Genomic DNA, 15,284 nt, shown 5'->3' on the forward strand with positions numbered 1-15,284 from the left:
AAGAGTCAGTGGGTTAGCTGACGCTAAGTGCCTACACACACACACACACACACACACACACACACACACACACACACACACACACACACACACACACACACACACACACACACACACACACACACACACACACACACACACACACACGCCCCTTCTCTTTCAAAGAAATAGAGTGTAATCAGGCGAACCCTGCCCCTTAATTCCACACGTAAACAGGCTGTATATAAAGGGTTGGGCCAATAGAATCTACCTCTTGCATTGTGTTTGCGTGTGAGAAAAATCCCCATAGACATATACAGGGCATATACAGTAGCACAAATCCAGCCGGTGCCAAGATGCCTGCAGACTTCAATGGACAATGGGTGATGGTCACCAATGAGAATTTTGAGGATGTCATGAAGGCCATTGGTAAGCTGTTCTTCTAATATCTGTTGAAAAATAGCAGAGATACAGACATGCAGAGCGAGATGGTGGAGAGGGAGGGAAGGGGTGAAGAAGAGAGGGAAATGATAAAGAGTGTCGTTTGTGTGCCTGTGTGCATATGTCATTGGGTTTGTGTGTAAGAGTGTGTCTGATTGAGAGGGGGATGTCGGAGATAACATTTGTGTAAAGACTATTTAAGTGTGTTAGTTAGTGAGATTGTGATAGACAGTGAGAGTGTGTGAGGGAGAGAGGAAGAGAGATTGAAAGAGAGGGCGAGAGAGAGAAAGGATTCTCTAGTGCTGCTTCATTTACATACTGAGCTGCTGTCATGGCGACTTAACCTTGACTGTTTGTGTGAATGGGTCCTGCTTGTTACCACGTTGAATAAATATAGATTTACTCTTTTCCACATTTAACATCCTCCCCATTCCCCTCCTGAGCTCTGCCAAGCGGCATCTGCATGTCAGTGGCAAGCGAAGGCCCTCATCCATCCATTCAGCATGGCATTGATCAACCCCAAGTCTTTTATTATTCACGACTTTATCTGCAATTCATAAGTCTCTCCCGCTCAACCCAGAAAAATCCCCCAAAACAAACAATCCAAGGCGTCTCATTCCGTGCCGCTCTCTCATTTCCATGAGCGGATCGAAAATTACACCCATATGGAAATAGAGGGAGGAAGAAAAATATTTGGATGGGTAAATAAAAGAGCCTCATCAAAAAGAGAGATGGGTAGAAATTGAAGTTGCACTTTGTGGCCAATGCAATATGAATATCAAAATGAAAGAGGCGGGCACTTTTTCAGGCTCACAGTTTACCTTATTTAGCTCTATTTGTGGTACAGTGCTATTTTTAAAGGGTAAATTAGATTGTCAACAGAGCTGTTTTGAGTGGAATAGTAATTCTAGGACTTGAGCTGCAGTCTCATAACTGAAGAGGAGGACTGGTGGCTTATGCACAAGGGAGCACAATAAAAAGTATACTATACACACACACACACACCTCACTGTCCAACCAAGGTGAACAGAATCTATATGAAAACATACTTGATACTTATCCTGAGTGTACAAAATATTAGAAACACGTTCCTAATATTGAGTTGCACCCCCTGTTGCCCTCAGAAATGCCTCAATTGGTCAGGGCATAAACTCTACAAGGTGTCGAAAGCATTCCACAGGGTGCTGGCCCATGTTGACTCCAATGCTTCCCACAGTTCAGTCCAGTTGGCAGGATGTCCTTTGGGTGGTGGACCAGTCTTGATACACACAGGAAACTGTTGATCGTGAGAAACCCAGCAGCATTGCATTTCTTGACACACCAGTGTGCCGGGCACCTACCACCATACCCCGTTCAAAGGTACCTCCTACCATACCCCGTTCAAAGGCACCTACTACCATACCCCGTTCAAAGGCACCTACTACCATACCGCGTTCAAAGGCACTCCTGGCACCTACTACCATATCCCGTTCAAAGGCACCTACTACCATACCCCGTTCAAAGGCACCTACTACCATACCCCGTTCAAAGGCACCTACTACCATACCCCGTTCAAAGGCACCTACTACCATACCCCGTTCAAAGGCACCTACTACCATACCCCGTTCAAAGGCACCTACTACCATACCCCACCTTCAAAAGGCACCTACTACCATACCCCGGCACCTACTACCATACCCCGTTCAAAGGCACCTACTACCATACCGCGTTCAAAGGCACTCCTGGCACCTACTACCATATCCCGTTCAAAGGCACCTACTACCATACCCCGTTCAAAGGCACCTACTACCATACCCCGTTCAAAGGCACTCCTGGCACCTACTACCATATCCCGTTCAAAGGCACCTACTACCATACCCCGTTCAAAGGCACTCCTGGCACCTACTACCATACCCCGTTCAAAGGCACCTACTACCATATCCCGTTCAAATGCACCTACTACCATATCCCGTTCAAAGGCACCTACTACCATACCCCGTTCAAAGGCACTCCTGGCACCTACTACCATATCCCGTTCAAAGGCACCTACTACCATACCCCGTTCAAAGGCACTCCTGGCACCTACTACCATACCCCGTTCAAAGGCACCTACTACCATACCCCGTTCAAAGGCACTCCTGGCACCTACTACCATACCCCGTTCAAAGGCACCTACTACCATACCCCGTTCAAAGGCACCTACTACCATATCCCGTTCAAAGGCACTCCTGGCACCTACTACCATATCCCGTTCAAAGGCACCTACTACCATATCCCGTTCAAAGGCACTCCTGGCACCTACTACCATATCCCGTTCAAAGGCACCTACTACCATATCCCGTTCAAATGCACCTACTACCATACCCCGTTCAAATGCACCTACTACCATACCCCGTTCAAAGGCACCTACTACCATATCCCGTTCAAAGGCACCTACTACCATATCCCGTTCAAAGGCACTCCTGGCACCTACTACCATATCCCGTTCAAAGGCACCTACTACCATATCCCGTTCAAAGGCACTCCTGGCACCTACTACCATATCCCGTTCAAAGGCACCTACTACCATATCCCGTTCAAAGGCACCTACTACCATATCCCGTTCAAAGGCACCTACTACCATATCCCGTTCAAAGGCACCTACTACCATATCCCGTTCAAAGGCACTTCAATATGTTGTCTTGCCCATTCACCCTCCGAATGGCACAGACACAATCCCTGTCTCAATGGTCTCAAGGCTTAAACATCCATCTTTAACCTGTCTCCTCCCCTTCATCTATACTGATTGAAATGTATTTAACAAATTAAATAAAAATGTATTTGTCACATGCGCATCAGGTGTAGTGAAATACTTACATACATGCCCTTAACCAACAATGCTGTTTAAGAAAATACTTTAAAAATGAAGAGATAATAATAACAAATAATTAAAGAGCAACAGTAAATAACAATAGTGGGGCTGTATACAGGGGGTAGCAGTGCAGAGTCAATGTGCTGGGACACCTGTGTCGAGGTAATTGAGGTAATAAACTCAACACCAAAAAAGAAACGTCCCTTTTTCAGGACCCTGTCTTTCAAAGATAATTCGCAAAAATCCAAATAACTTCCCATATCTTCATTCTAAGGGGTTTAAACACTGTTTCCCATGCTTGTTCAATTAACCATAAACAATTCATGAACATGCACCTGTGGAACGGTCATTAAGACACTAACAGCTTACAGACGGTAGGCAATTAAGGTCACAGTTATGAAAACTTAGGACAGTAAAGAGGCCTTTCTACTGACTCTGAAAAACACAAAGAAAGGTGCCCAGTGTCCCTGCTCATCTGCGTGAACGTGCCTTAGCCATGCTGCAAGGAGGCATGAGGACTGCAGATGTGGCCAGGGCAATAAATTACAATGCCCGTACTGTGAGATGCCTCCACACTTGACACGCACACACACACACACACACACGCCCCTTCTCTTTCAAAGAAATAGAGTGTAATCAGGCGAACCCTGACACTTAATTCCACACGTAAACAGGCTGTAAATAAAGGGTTGGGCCAATAGAATCTGCCTCTTGCATTGTGTTTGTGTGTGAGAAATCCCCATAGACATATACAGGGCATATACAGTAGCACAAATCCAGCCGGTGCCAAGATGCCTGCAGACTTCAATGGACAATGGTCACCAATGGTGATGGTCACCAACGAGAATTTTGAGGATGTCATGAAGGCCATTGGTAAGCTGTTCTTCTAATGTCTGTTGGAAAATAGCAGAGATACAGACATGCAGAGAGAGATGGTGGAGAGGGAAGAGATAAGAATAACAAATAATTAAAGAGCAACAGAAAATAACAATAGCGAGCCTATATACAGGGGGTAGTAGTACAGAGTCAATGTGCTGGGACACCTGTGTCGAGGAAAAACACCAAAAGAAAGGTGCCCAGGGTCCCTGCTCATCTGCATGAACATGCCTTAGGCATGCTGCAAGGAGGCATGAGGACTCCAGATGTGGCCAGGGCAATAAATTGCAATGCCCATACTGTGAGATGCCCAAGACAGCGCTACAGGGAGATAGGATGGACAGCTGATCATCCTTGCAGTAGCAGACCATGTGCACAGGATTGGTACATCCGAACATCACACCTGCGGGACAGGTACAGGATGGCAACAACTGCCCGAGTTACACCAGGAAAGTACAATCCCTCCATCAGTGCTCAGACTGTCTGCAATAGGCTGAGAGAGGCTGGACTGAGGGCTTGTAGGCCTGTTGTAAGGCAGGTCCTCACCAGACGTCACCGGAAACAACATCGTCTATGGGCACAAACCCACCGTCGCTGGACCAGACAGGACTGGCAAAACGTGCTCTTCACTGACGAGTTGCGGTTTTGTCTCACCAGGGGTGATGGTCGGAATCGCATTTATCGTCAAAGGAATTAGCATTACACCGAGACCTGTACTCTGTAATGGGATTGATTTGGAGGTGGAGGTTCCGTCATGGTCTGGGCAGTGTGTCACAGTATCATCGGACTGAGCCTGTTGTCATTGCAGGCATTCTCAACGCTGTGCATTACAGGGAAGACATCCTCCTCCCTCATGTGGTACCCTTCCTGCAGGCTCACCCTGACATGACCCTCCAGCATGACATTGCCACCAGCCATACTGCTCGTTCTGTGCGTGATTTCCTTCTGTTCTGCCATGGCCAGCGAAGAGCCCGGATCTCAATCCTATTGAGCACATCTGGGACCTGTTGGATCAGAGGGTGAGGCTAGGGACATTCCCCCCAGAAATGTCCGGGAACTTGCAGGTGCCTTGGTGGAAGAGTTGGGAAACATCTCACAGAAAGAACTGGCAAATCTGGTGCAGTCCATGAGGAGGAGATGCACTGCAATACTTAATGCAGCTGGTGGCCACAGCAGATACAGACTGTTACTTTTGATTTTTTTCCTCCCCCCTTTGTTCAGGGACATATTATTCCATTTCTGTTAGTCACATGTTTGTGTAACATGTTCAGTTTATGTCTCAGTTGTTGAAACTTGTTATTTTCATTCAAATATTCACACATGTTAAGTTTGCTGAAAATGAACACAGTTGACAGTGAGAGGATGTTTCTTCTTTTGCAGAGTTTATGTACATGTAGGTAGAGGGGGGATAGTGTGGGTAGCCATTTCATTAGCTGTCGAGGACTCTTATGGCTTGGGGGTAGAAGCTGTTTAGAAGCCTCTTGGACCTAGACTTGGCACTCCGGTACCACTTGCCGTGCAGTAGCAGAGAGAACAGTCTATGACTAGGGTAGCTGGAGTCTTTGAAAATGTTTAGGGCCTTCTTCTGACACGCCTGGTATAGAGGTCCTGGATGGCAGAATGCTTGGCCCTGGTGATGTACTGGTCCGTACGCACTACCCTCTGTATTGTCTTGCGGTCGGAGGCCGAGCAGTTGCCATACCAGGCAGTGATGCAACCAGTCAGGATGCTCTCGATGGTGCAGCTGTAAAACCTTTTGAAGATCTGAGGACCCATGCCAAATCTATTCAATCTACTGAGGGGAAATATATTTTGTCGTACCTTCTTCACGACTGTCTTGGTGTGCTTGGACCATGTTAGTTTGTTAGCGATGTGGGCGTCAAGGAACTTGAAGCTCTCCACCTGCTCCACTGCAACCCTGTCGATGAGAATGGGGGCGTGCTCGGTCCTCCTTTTCCTGTAGTCCACAATCATCTCCTGTCTTTATCACATTGAGGGAGATGTTGTTGTCCTTGCACCACACAGTCAGGTCTCTGACCTCCTCCCTATAGGCTGTCTCGTCGTTGTCGGTGTTCAGGCCTGCCACTGTTGTGTCATGGGCAAACTTAATGATGGTGTTGGAGTCGTGCCTGGATGTGCAGTCATGAGTGAACAGGGAGTACAGGATGGGACTGAGAACTCACCCCTGATGGACCCCTGTGTTGAGGATCAGCGTGGCGGATGTGTTGTTACCTACACTTACCACCTGGGGGCGACTGTCAGGAAGTCCAGGATCCAGTTGCAGAGGGAGGTGTTTAGTCGCAGGGTATTTAGCTTAGTGGTGAGCTTTGAGGGTACTATGGCGGTGAACGCTGAGCTGTAATCAATGAATAGTATTCTCTCATAGGTGTTCCTTTTATCCAGGGGTGAATGGGCAGTGTGGAGAGCAATAGAGATAGCTTCATCTGTGGATCTGTTGGGGCGGTATGCAAATTGGAGTGGGTCTAGGGTTTCTCGGAATATGGTGTTGATGTGAGCCATGACCAGCCTTTCATAGCACTTCATGGCTCCAGATGTGAGGGCTAAGGGTCGGTAGTCATTTAGGCAGGTTACCTTAGTGTTCTTGGGCACAGGGACTATGGTGGTCTGCTTGAAACATGTTGGTTTTACAGACTCAGACAGGGAGAGGTTGAAAAGGTCCGTGAAGACACTTGCTAGTTGGTCAGCGCATGCTCGGAGTACACGTCCTGGTAATCCATCTGGCCTTGTGACTGTTGACCTGTTAAAAGGTCTTACTCTCATGTATTTTTCAGCGTTACTTGCCTCGAAGCAAGCATATAAGTTATTTAGCTCATCGTGTCACTGGGCAGCTCTTGGCTGTGCTTCCCAATGTAGTCTGTAATAGTTTGCAAGCCCTGCCACATCCGAGTGTCAGAGCCCGTGTAGTACGATTCGATCTTAGTCCTGTTTTGAAGCTTTGCCTGTTTGATGGTTCGTTGGAGGGCATAGTGGGATTTTTTATAAGCTTCCAGGTTAGAGTCCCGCTCCTTGAAAGCAGCAGCTCTACCCATTAGGTCAGTGCGAATGTTGCCTGTAATCCATGGCTTCTGGTTGGGGTATGTACGTATTGTCACTGTGGGGACGATGTCATCGATGCACTTATTGATAAAGCCAGTGACTGATGTGGTGTACTCCTCAAAGCCATCGGAAGAATCCCGGAACATGTTCCAGTCTGTGAGAGCAAAACAGTCCTGTAGATTAGCATCTGCTTCATCTGACCACTTTTTTTATAGACCGAGGCACTGGTGTTTTTTTGCTTGTATGCAGGAATCAATGGGATAGAATTATGGTCAAATTTGCCTTCTGGAGGGCGACGGAGAGCTTTGCACACTTCTCTGTGTGTGGAGTAAAGGTGCTCCAGAGTTTTTCCCCTCTGGGTGCACATTTAACATGATGATAAAAATTAGGTAAACGTGATTTAAGTTTCCCTTCATTAAAGTCCCCGGCCACTAGGAGCGCTGCCTCTGGATGAATGTTTTCCTGTTTGCCTATTGCGGTATACAGCTCATTGAGTGTGGTTTTAGTGCCAGCAACGGTCTGTGGTGGTATGTAGACAGCTACAAAAAATACAGATGAAAACTCTCTAGGTAGATAGTGTGGTCTATAGCTTATCATGATAAACTCTACCTTAGGCGAGAAAAACCTTGAGAATTCCTTAGAAATCATGCACTAGCTGTTGTTAACAAATATGCATAGACCCCCCCCCCCCGTGTCTTACCAGAGGCTGCTGTTCTATACTTTCGTTGGAGTGTAGAACCCGGCAGCTATATATTATTAATGACGTCGTTCAGCCACGACTCGGTGAAACATAGGATATTTCAGTTTTTAATGTTCAGTGGGTAGGATATACGTGACAAATTACATCAATAAGGGATCATAACTATCACTTGGATTCACCTGGACAGTCTGTGTCATGGAATGAGCAGAACATCTTTAAATGTTGACGTTGTTTCACTGTGTTTCCTCCAGATATTGACTTTGCCACCCGTAAGATCGCCTGTCACCTGACCCAGACCAAGGTGATCGTCCAGAATGGAGACAAGTTTGAGACCAAAACTTTGAGCACCTTCAGGAACTACGAGGTCAACTTCACCGTTGGGGAGGAGTTTGAGGAGGTCACTAAGGGACTGGACAACAGGACAGTCCAGGTAGGACCACAACCACTCTGACCACGGTCAGAGAGACACTTTGTCACTGCACTCCGTTCTCTCAGATTAGAATAAAAGAGACAGTCATAAGCACTGCTGTGAGTTGTTGACCCTGGCTTCATGGAAACATACACACATATCTTCATCCTGGACTAAGGGGTAGACGTAACATAGCAAACGAAAATCCTGGACACTCAAATTAGTATGATATGTTACATTTGGTATGGCATTTATTAATTTATTGATATCCTTCATCCATTTCCTATGATATGTTACAAATTGCATTTTGTGATATATTATGAATAACATTTAGAGCACAAAGCCATTAGCTTGCCAGACGTTCAAGTTATATGCCCACTCAGCCACCCCGACCAACTACCCTCCTTTAGTTTTTGCCTTTAATAACCTTCTGTCTTATGCAACAATACCAAACATTTACATTTACATTTAAGTCATTTAGCAGACGCTCTTATCCAGAGCGACTTACAAATTGGAAACGTAACATATACTTATTTGAGTGTCCCAAATGTTTATTATGCTACGTCTACTCCATGCTACCGACCTGATATCTTAGCTGTGGGAAATTTGGGCAAATGTGTGTGTGTGTGTGTGTGTGTGTGTGTGTGTGTGTGTGTGTGTGTGTGTGTGTGTGTGTGTGTGTTCAGACACTGGTTACCTGGGATGGAGACAAGTTGGTGGCTGTGCAGAAGGGAGAGAAGGCCAACCGTGGCTGGATGCAATGGATAGAAGGAGACCTGCTACACATGGTGACTGAGAGAAAGATGGAGGGGGGGGTTAGAAAGAGAAAAGAGAGAAATGTCCTAGACTTCAACATCAAGATACAGAACATTACAGATTCTTCATACCTAAGACAACAGAAGCTCTATACCTCTCAAACTCAACTCTGGACCTCTAAGCCAGTTCCACTGCATCATTTCATTGTTCCCCTCTAATTAGGGACTGAATTAGACCTGGGTCACCAGGTGTGTGCAATTAATTTTCAGGTAGAACAGAAAAGCAGCAGGTTCCGAACATCGTAGTGTAAGAGTTGAGTCCCCCTGGCATATAGACTGCATCTGAAATGGCACCCTATTCCCTATATCAGGGGTGTCAAACTCATTCCACTTAGGGCCAAGTGTCTGTGGGTTTGTGTTTTTTCATTCATATTATTTGTACAGGCCTGGTGTCCCAGGTCTAAATCAGTCCCTGATTAGAGGGGAACACTGACAAGACGCAGTGGAACTGACTTAGAGCTTCTGAGTTTGAGGGGTATAGAGCTTCTGAGTTTGAGGGGTATAGAGCTTCTGAGTTTGAGGGGTATAGAGCTTCTGAGTTTGAGGGGTATAGAGCTTCTGAGTTTGAGGGGTATAGAGCTTCTGAGTTTGAGGGGTATAGAGCTTCTGAGTTTGAGGGGTATAGAGCTTCTGAGTTTGAGGGGTATAGAGCTTCTGAGTTTGAGGGTATAGAGCTTCTGAGTTTGAGGGGTATAGAGCTTCTGAGTTTGAGGGGTATAGAGCTTCTGAGTTTGAGGGGTATAGAGCTTCTGAGTTTGAGGGGTATAGAGCTTCTGAGTTTGAGGGGTATAGAGCTTCTGAGTTTGAGGGGTATAGAGCCTCTGAGTTTGAGGGGTATAGAGCTTCTGAGTTTGAGGGGTATAGAGCTTCTGAGTTTGAGGGGTATAGAGCTTCTGAGTTTGAGGGGTATAGAGCTTCTGAGTTTGAGGGGTATAGAGCTTCTGAGTTTGAGGGGTATAGAGCTTCTGAGTTTGAGGGGTATAGAGCTTCTGAGTTTGAGGGGTATAGAGCTTCTGAGTTTGAGGGGTATAGAGCTTCTGAGTTTGAGGGGTATAGAGCTTCTGAGTTTGAGGGGTATAGAGCTTCTGAGTTTGAGGGGTATAGAGCTTCTGAGTTTGAGGGGTATAGAGCTTCTGAGTTTGAGGGGTATAGAGCTTCTGAGTTTGAGGGGTATAGAGCTTCTGAGTTTGAGGGGTATAGAGCTTCTGAGTTTGAGGGGTATATGTTATTTGATTGTCTCATTGTCTTTCTGGTGGTCTCTTTTTCTTTCAGGAGATCCACGTTAAAGACAAAGTCTGCAAACAAGTTTTCAAGAAGAAGCCCTGAAACATCTGACATAAGCTTTTTTATTGTAAAATGACCTTCACGTGTTTCTGCCTACATAATTATGTCATGTACTTATGATGTGATTGTACATACATTTAATAAATACGTCATGCATCCCAAGCAGATGGGAGGCATTGACTTTGGTCAATACATGAAATGAATATTTATATGGGTGTATATTGACAAGAGGTAACAGTACTTGCAAATATAAACAAACAATATAAACTTTTAAAAACACAACATAATGTACCTTCTCAAATTAGCATGTCACTGTGAAAGAACAGAACTATGTGTAAATGTGCAAATCAATCCAAAATATTGTACAGTAGATGACCAGAACAAGACATATTATGAATAGCGTACAGTATATGACCTTAATCAGTTGGGTTGTGAAGGCCTGCGACCTTATCTACTACTTCACAGGGACAGATCTACGTGATTATCAATGACAGAACACCAGGTCTACAAAACCTTTCAACATGCAACAGTGAGGAGGTGTGGACTTTGAATACAAGATTGGGAGATGATTCCTCACACCACGCAGTGTTTCTTATCAAGACCTGATTGATTTCAAAACCTCAGAGGGTGCAGTTAAATAATTTAAAGTAGAACACATCGACCATAAAGCATCATAAGCATAGAGCTGGGAGCATATAACATTTTAATTGTTATGACACAAGTACTTCTTGCAACACCAGCATGGTTTGATTTCTGCGTGGACTATACAGGGTAGACCAGAGTACTGTAGCCTAATACACATCTGCAATACCATTTACATTACATTACATTTTACATTTAAGTCATTTAGCAGACGCTCTTATCCAGAGCGACTTACAAATTGGTGCATTCACCTTATGACATCCAGTGGGACAGTCACTTAACAATAGTGCATCTAAAACTTAGGGGGGGGAGGGGTGAGAGGGATTACTTATCCTATCCTAGGTATTCCTTAAAGAGGTGGGGTTTCAGGTGTCTCCGGAAGGTGGTGATTGACTCCGCTGTCCTGGCGTCGTGAGGGAGTTTGTTCCACCATTGGGGGGCCAGGGCAGCGAACAGTTTTGACTGGGCTGAGCGGGAGCTGTACTTCCTCAGTGGTAGGGAGGCGAGCAGGCCAGAGGTGGATGAACGCAGTGCCCTTGTTTGGGTGTAGGGCCTGATCAGAGCCTGGAGGTACTGAGGTGCCGTTCCCCTCACAGCTCCGTAGGCAAGCACCATGGTCTTGTAGCGGATGCGAGCTTCAACTGGAAGCCAGTGGAGAGAACGGAGGAGCGGGGTGACGTGAGAGAACTTGGGAAGGTTGAACACCAGACGGGCTGCGGCGTTCTGGATGAGTTGAAGGGGTTTAATGGCACAGGCAGGGAGCCCAGGCAACAGAGAGTTGCAGTAATCCAGACGGGAGATGACAAGTGCCTGGATTAGGACCTGCGCCGCTTCCTGTGTGAGGCAGGGTCGTACTCTGCGGATGTTGTAGAGCGTGAACCTACAGGAACGGGCCACCGCCTTGATGTTGGTTGAGAACGACAGGGTGTTGTCCAGGATCACGCCAAGGTTCTTGGCGCTCTGGGAGGAGGACACAATGGAGTTGTCAACCGTGATGGCGAGATCATGGAACGGGCAGTCCTTCCCCGGGAGGAAGAGCAGCTCCGTCTTGCCGAGGTTCAGCTTGAGGTGGTGATCCGTCATCCACACTGATATGTCTGCCAGACATGCAGAGATGCGATTCGCCACCTGGTCATCAGAAGGGGGAAAGGAGAAGATTAATTCTGTGTCGTCTGCATAGCAATGATAAGAGAGACCATGTGAGGTTATGACAGAGCCAAGTGACTTGGTGTATAGCGAGAATAGGAGAGGGCCAAGAACAGAGCCCTGGGGGACACCAGTGGTGAGAGCGCGTGGTGAGGAGACAGATTCTCGCCACGCCACCTGGTAGGAGCGACCTGTCAGGTAGGACGCAATCCAAGCGTGGGCCGCGCCGGGAGATGCCCAACTCGGAGAGGGTGGAGAGGAGGATCTGATGGTTCACAGTATCGAAGGCAGCCGACAGATCTAGAAGGATGAGAGCAGAGGAGAGAGAGTTAGCTTTAGCAGTGCGGAGCGCCTCCGTGATACAGAGGAGAGCAGTCTCAGTTGAATGACTAGTCTTGAAACCTGACTGATTTGGATCAAGAAGGTCATTCAGAGAGAGATAGCGGGAGAGCTGGCCAAGGACGGCACGTTCAAGAGTTTTGGAGAGAAAAGAAAGAAGGGATACTGGTCTGTAATTGTTGACATCGGAGGGATCGAGTGTAGGTTTTTTCAGAAGGGGTGCAACTCTCGCTCTCTTGAAGACGGAAGGGACGTAGCCAGCAGTCAGGGATGAGTTGATGAGCGAGGTGAGGTAAGGGAGAAGGTCTCCGGAAATGGTCTGGAGAAGAGAGGAGGGGATAGGGTCAAGCGGGCAGGTTGTTGGGCGGCCGGCCGTCACAAGACGCGAGATTTCATCTGGAGAGAGAGGGAGAAAGAGGTCAGAGCACAGGGTAGGGCAGTGTGAGCAGAACCAGCGGTGTCGTTTGACTTAGCAAACGAGGATCGGATGTCGTCGACCTTCTTTTCAAAATGGTTGACGAAGTCATCTGCAGAGAGGGAGGAGGGGGGAGGGGGCGGAGGATTCAGGAGGGAGGAGAAGGTGGCAAAGAGCTTCCTAGGGTTAGAGGCAGATGCTTGGAATTTAGCGTGGTAGAAAGTGGCTTTAGCAGCAGAGACAGAGGAGGAAAATGTAGAGAGGAGGGAGTGAAAGGATGCCAGGTCCGCAGGGAGGCGAGTTTTCCTCCATTTCCGCTCGGCTGCCCGGAGCCCTGTTCTGTGAGCTCGCAATGAGTCATCGAGCCACGGAGCGGGAGGGGAGGACCGAGCCGGCCTGGAGGATAGGGGACATAGAGAGTCAAGGGATGCAGAGAGGGAGGAGAGGAGGGTTGAGGAGGCAGAATCAGGAGATAGGTGGGAGAAGGTTTGAGCGGAGGGAAGAGATGATAGGATGGAAGAGGAGAGAGTAGCGGGGGAGAGAGAGCGAAGGTTGGGACGGCGCGATACCATCCGAGTAGGGGCAGTGTGGGAGGTGTTGGATGTGAGCGAGAGGGAAAAGGATACAAGGCAGTGGTCGGAGACTTGGAGGGGAGTTGCAATGAGGTTAGTGGAAGAACAGCATCTAGTAAAGATGAGGTCGAGCGTATTGCCTGCCTTGTGAGTAGGGGGAAGGTGAGAGGGTGAGGTCAAAAGAGGAGAGGAGTGGAAAGAAGGAGGCAGAGAGGAAAGAGTCAAAGGTAGACGTGGGGAGGTTAAAGTCGCCCAGAACTGTGAGAGGTGAGCCGTCCTCAGGAAAGGAGCTTATCAAGGCATCAAGCTCATTGATGAACTCTCCGAGGGAACCTGGAGGGCGATAAATGATAAGGATGTTAAGCTTGAAAGGGCTAGTAACTGTGACAGCATGGAATTCAAAGGAGGCGATAGACAGATGGGTAAGGGGAGAGAGAGAGAATGACCACTTGGGAGAGATGAGGATCCCGGTGCCACCACCCCGCTGACCAGACGCTCTCGGGGTGTGCGAGAGCACGTGGGCGGACGAAGAGAGAGCAGTAGGAGTAGCAGTGTTGTCTGTGGTGATCCATGTTTCCGTCAGTGCCAAGAAGTCGAGGGACTGGAGGGAGGCATAGGCTGAGATGAACTCTGCCTTGTTGACCGCAGATTGGCAGTTCCAGAGGCTACCGGAGACCTGGAACTCCACGTGGGTCGTGCGCGCTGGGACCACCAGAGTAGGGTGGCCGCGGCCACGCGGTGAGGAGCGTTTGTATGGTCTGTGCAGAGAGGAGAGAACAGGGATAAACAGACACATAAATCAAATCAAATCAAATCAAATTTTATTTGTCACATACACATGGTTAGCAGATGTTAATGCGAGTGTAGCGAAATGCTTGTGCTTCTAGTTCCGACAATGCAGTGATAACCAACAAGTAATCTAACTAACAATTCCAAAACTACATAGTTGACAGGCTACAGAATAGGCTACGCTAATGCAAAGGAGATTGGAATGACAAGTGGACTACACGTCTCGAATGTTCAGAAAGTTAAGCTACGTAGCAAGAATCTTATTGACTAAAATGATTAAAATGATACAGTACTGCTGAAGTAGGCCAGCTGGCAGTGGGTGCGTTGTTGACACTACACTAATCAAGTCGTTCCGTTGAGTGTAATAGTTTCTACAGTGCTGCTATTCGGGGGCTAGCTGGCTAGCTAGCAGTGTTGTTTACGTTACGTTGCGTTAAAAGAACGACAATAGCTGGCTAGCGAACCTAGAAAATCGCTCTAGACTACACAATTATCTTTGATACAAAGACGGCTATGTAGCTAGCTAAGTAGCTAGCTACGATCAAACAAATCAAACCGTTGTACTGTAAAGAAATGAAGTGAAAATGTGATACTACCTGTGAATGCGACCGGGTAGTTGAGTTCTATACAGAAGACGTTGGCTAGCGTTGGCTAGCTAGCAGTCACCTACGTTAAGGACGACAAATAGCTGGCTAGCTAACCTCGGTAAATTAAGATAATCACTCTAAGACTACACACTCTAAACCAATACCGTTCAGTAATCAAGTCAGTGTATTTATACACATTCGAAACGGAGATATAATTTGTACAAATAGAAATTTAGGGAATGTTTTATATGTTCAAATGAATTATTATCTTTATTATTCATTCATTCATTCATCTATTCGTTTTTATTTATTTAAATATATTTATATATATTTTGAAGGGGTGAGTGGGTAGCCTACATGCAATTTGCCTGTAGCAAGCGTCCATACATGCCTCTGTAACCTG

The 15,284-nt window shown here is 47.0% G+C and overlaps 1 protein-coding gene across 2 annotated transcripts; it reads left to right on the forward strand.

Annotated features, from left to right (window-relative positions):
- The first annotated feature begins 242 nt into the window (after positions 1–242).
- Positions 243–10,583, forward strand: LOC124004679 (retinol-binding protein 2-like). 2 transcript variants are annotated; one of them, XM_046313370.1, is made up of 4 exons: positions 243–408; positions 8,135–8,313; positions 8,979–9,080; positions 10,380–10,583. In XM_046313370.1, the coding sequence occupies exons 1-4, from the start codon at positions 336–338 to the stop codon at positions 10,431–10,433; spliced, it is 408 nt and encodes a 135-aa protein (XP_046169326.1). In that variant the 5' UTR covers positions 243–335; the 3' UTR covers positions 10,434–10,583. The 2 variants fall into 2 exon arrangements, with proteins under 2 accessions (XP_046169326.1, XP_046169325.1); XM_046313369.1 differs by lacking the exon at positions 243–408 and adding an exon at positions 3,998–4,123.
- The last annotated feature ends 4,701 nt before the right edge of the window (positions 10,584–15,284 follow it).

Source organism: Oncorhynchus gorbuscha, linkage group LG19, assembly GCF_021184085.1.
Source record: "Oncorhynchus gorbuscha isolate QuinsamMale2020 ecotype Even-year linkage group LG19, OgorEven_v1.0, whole genome shotgun sequence".
NCBI classification, from domain to species: Eukaryota; Metazoa; Chordata; class Actinopteri; order Salmoniformes; family Salmonidae; genus Oncorhynchus; species Oncorhynchus gorbuscha.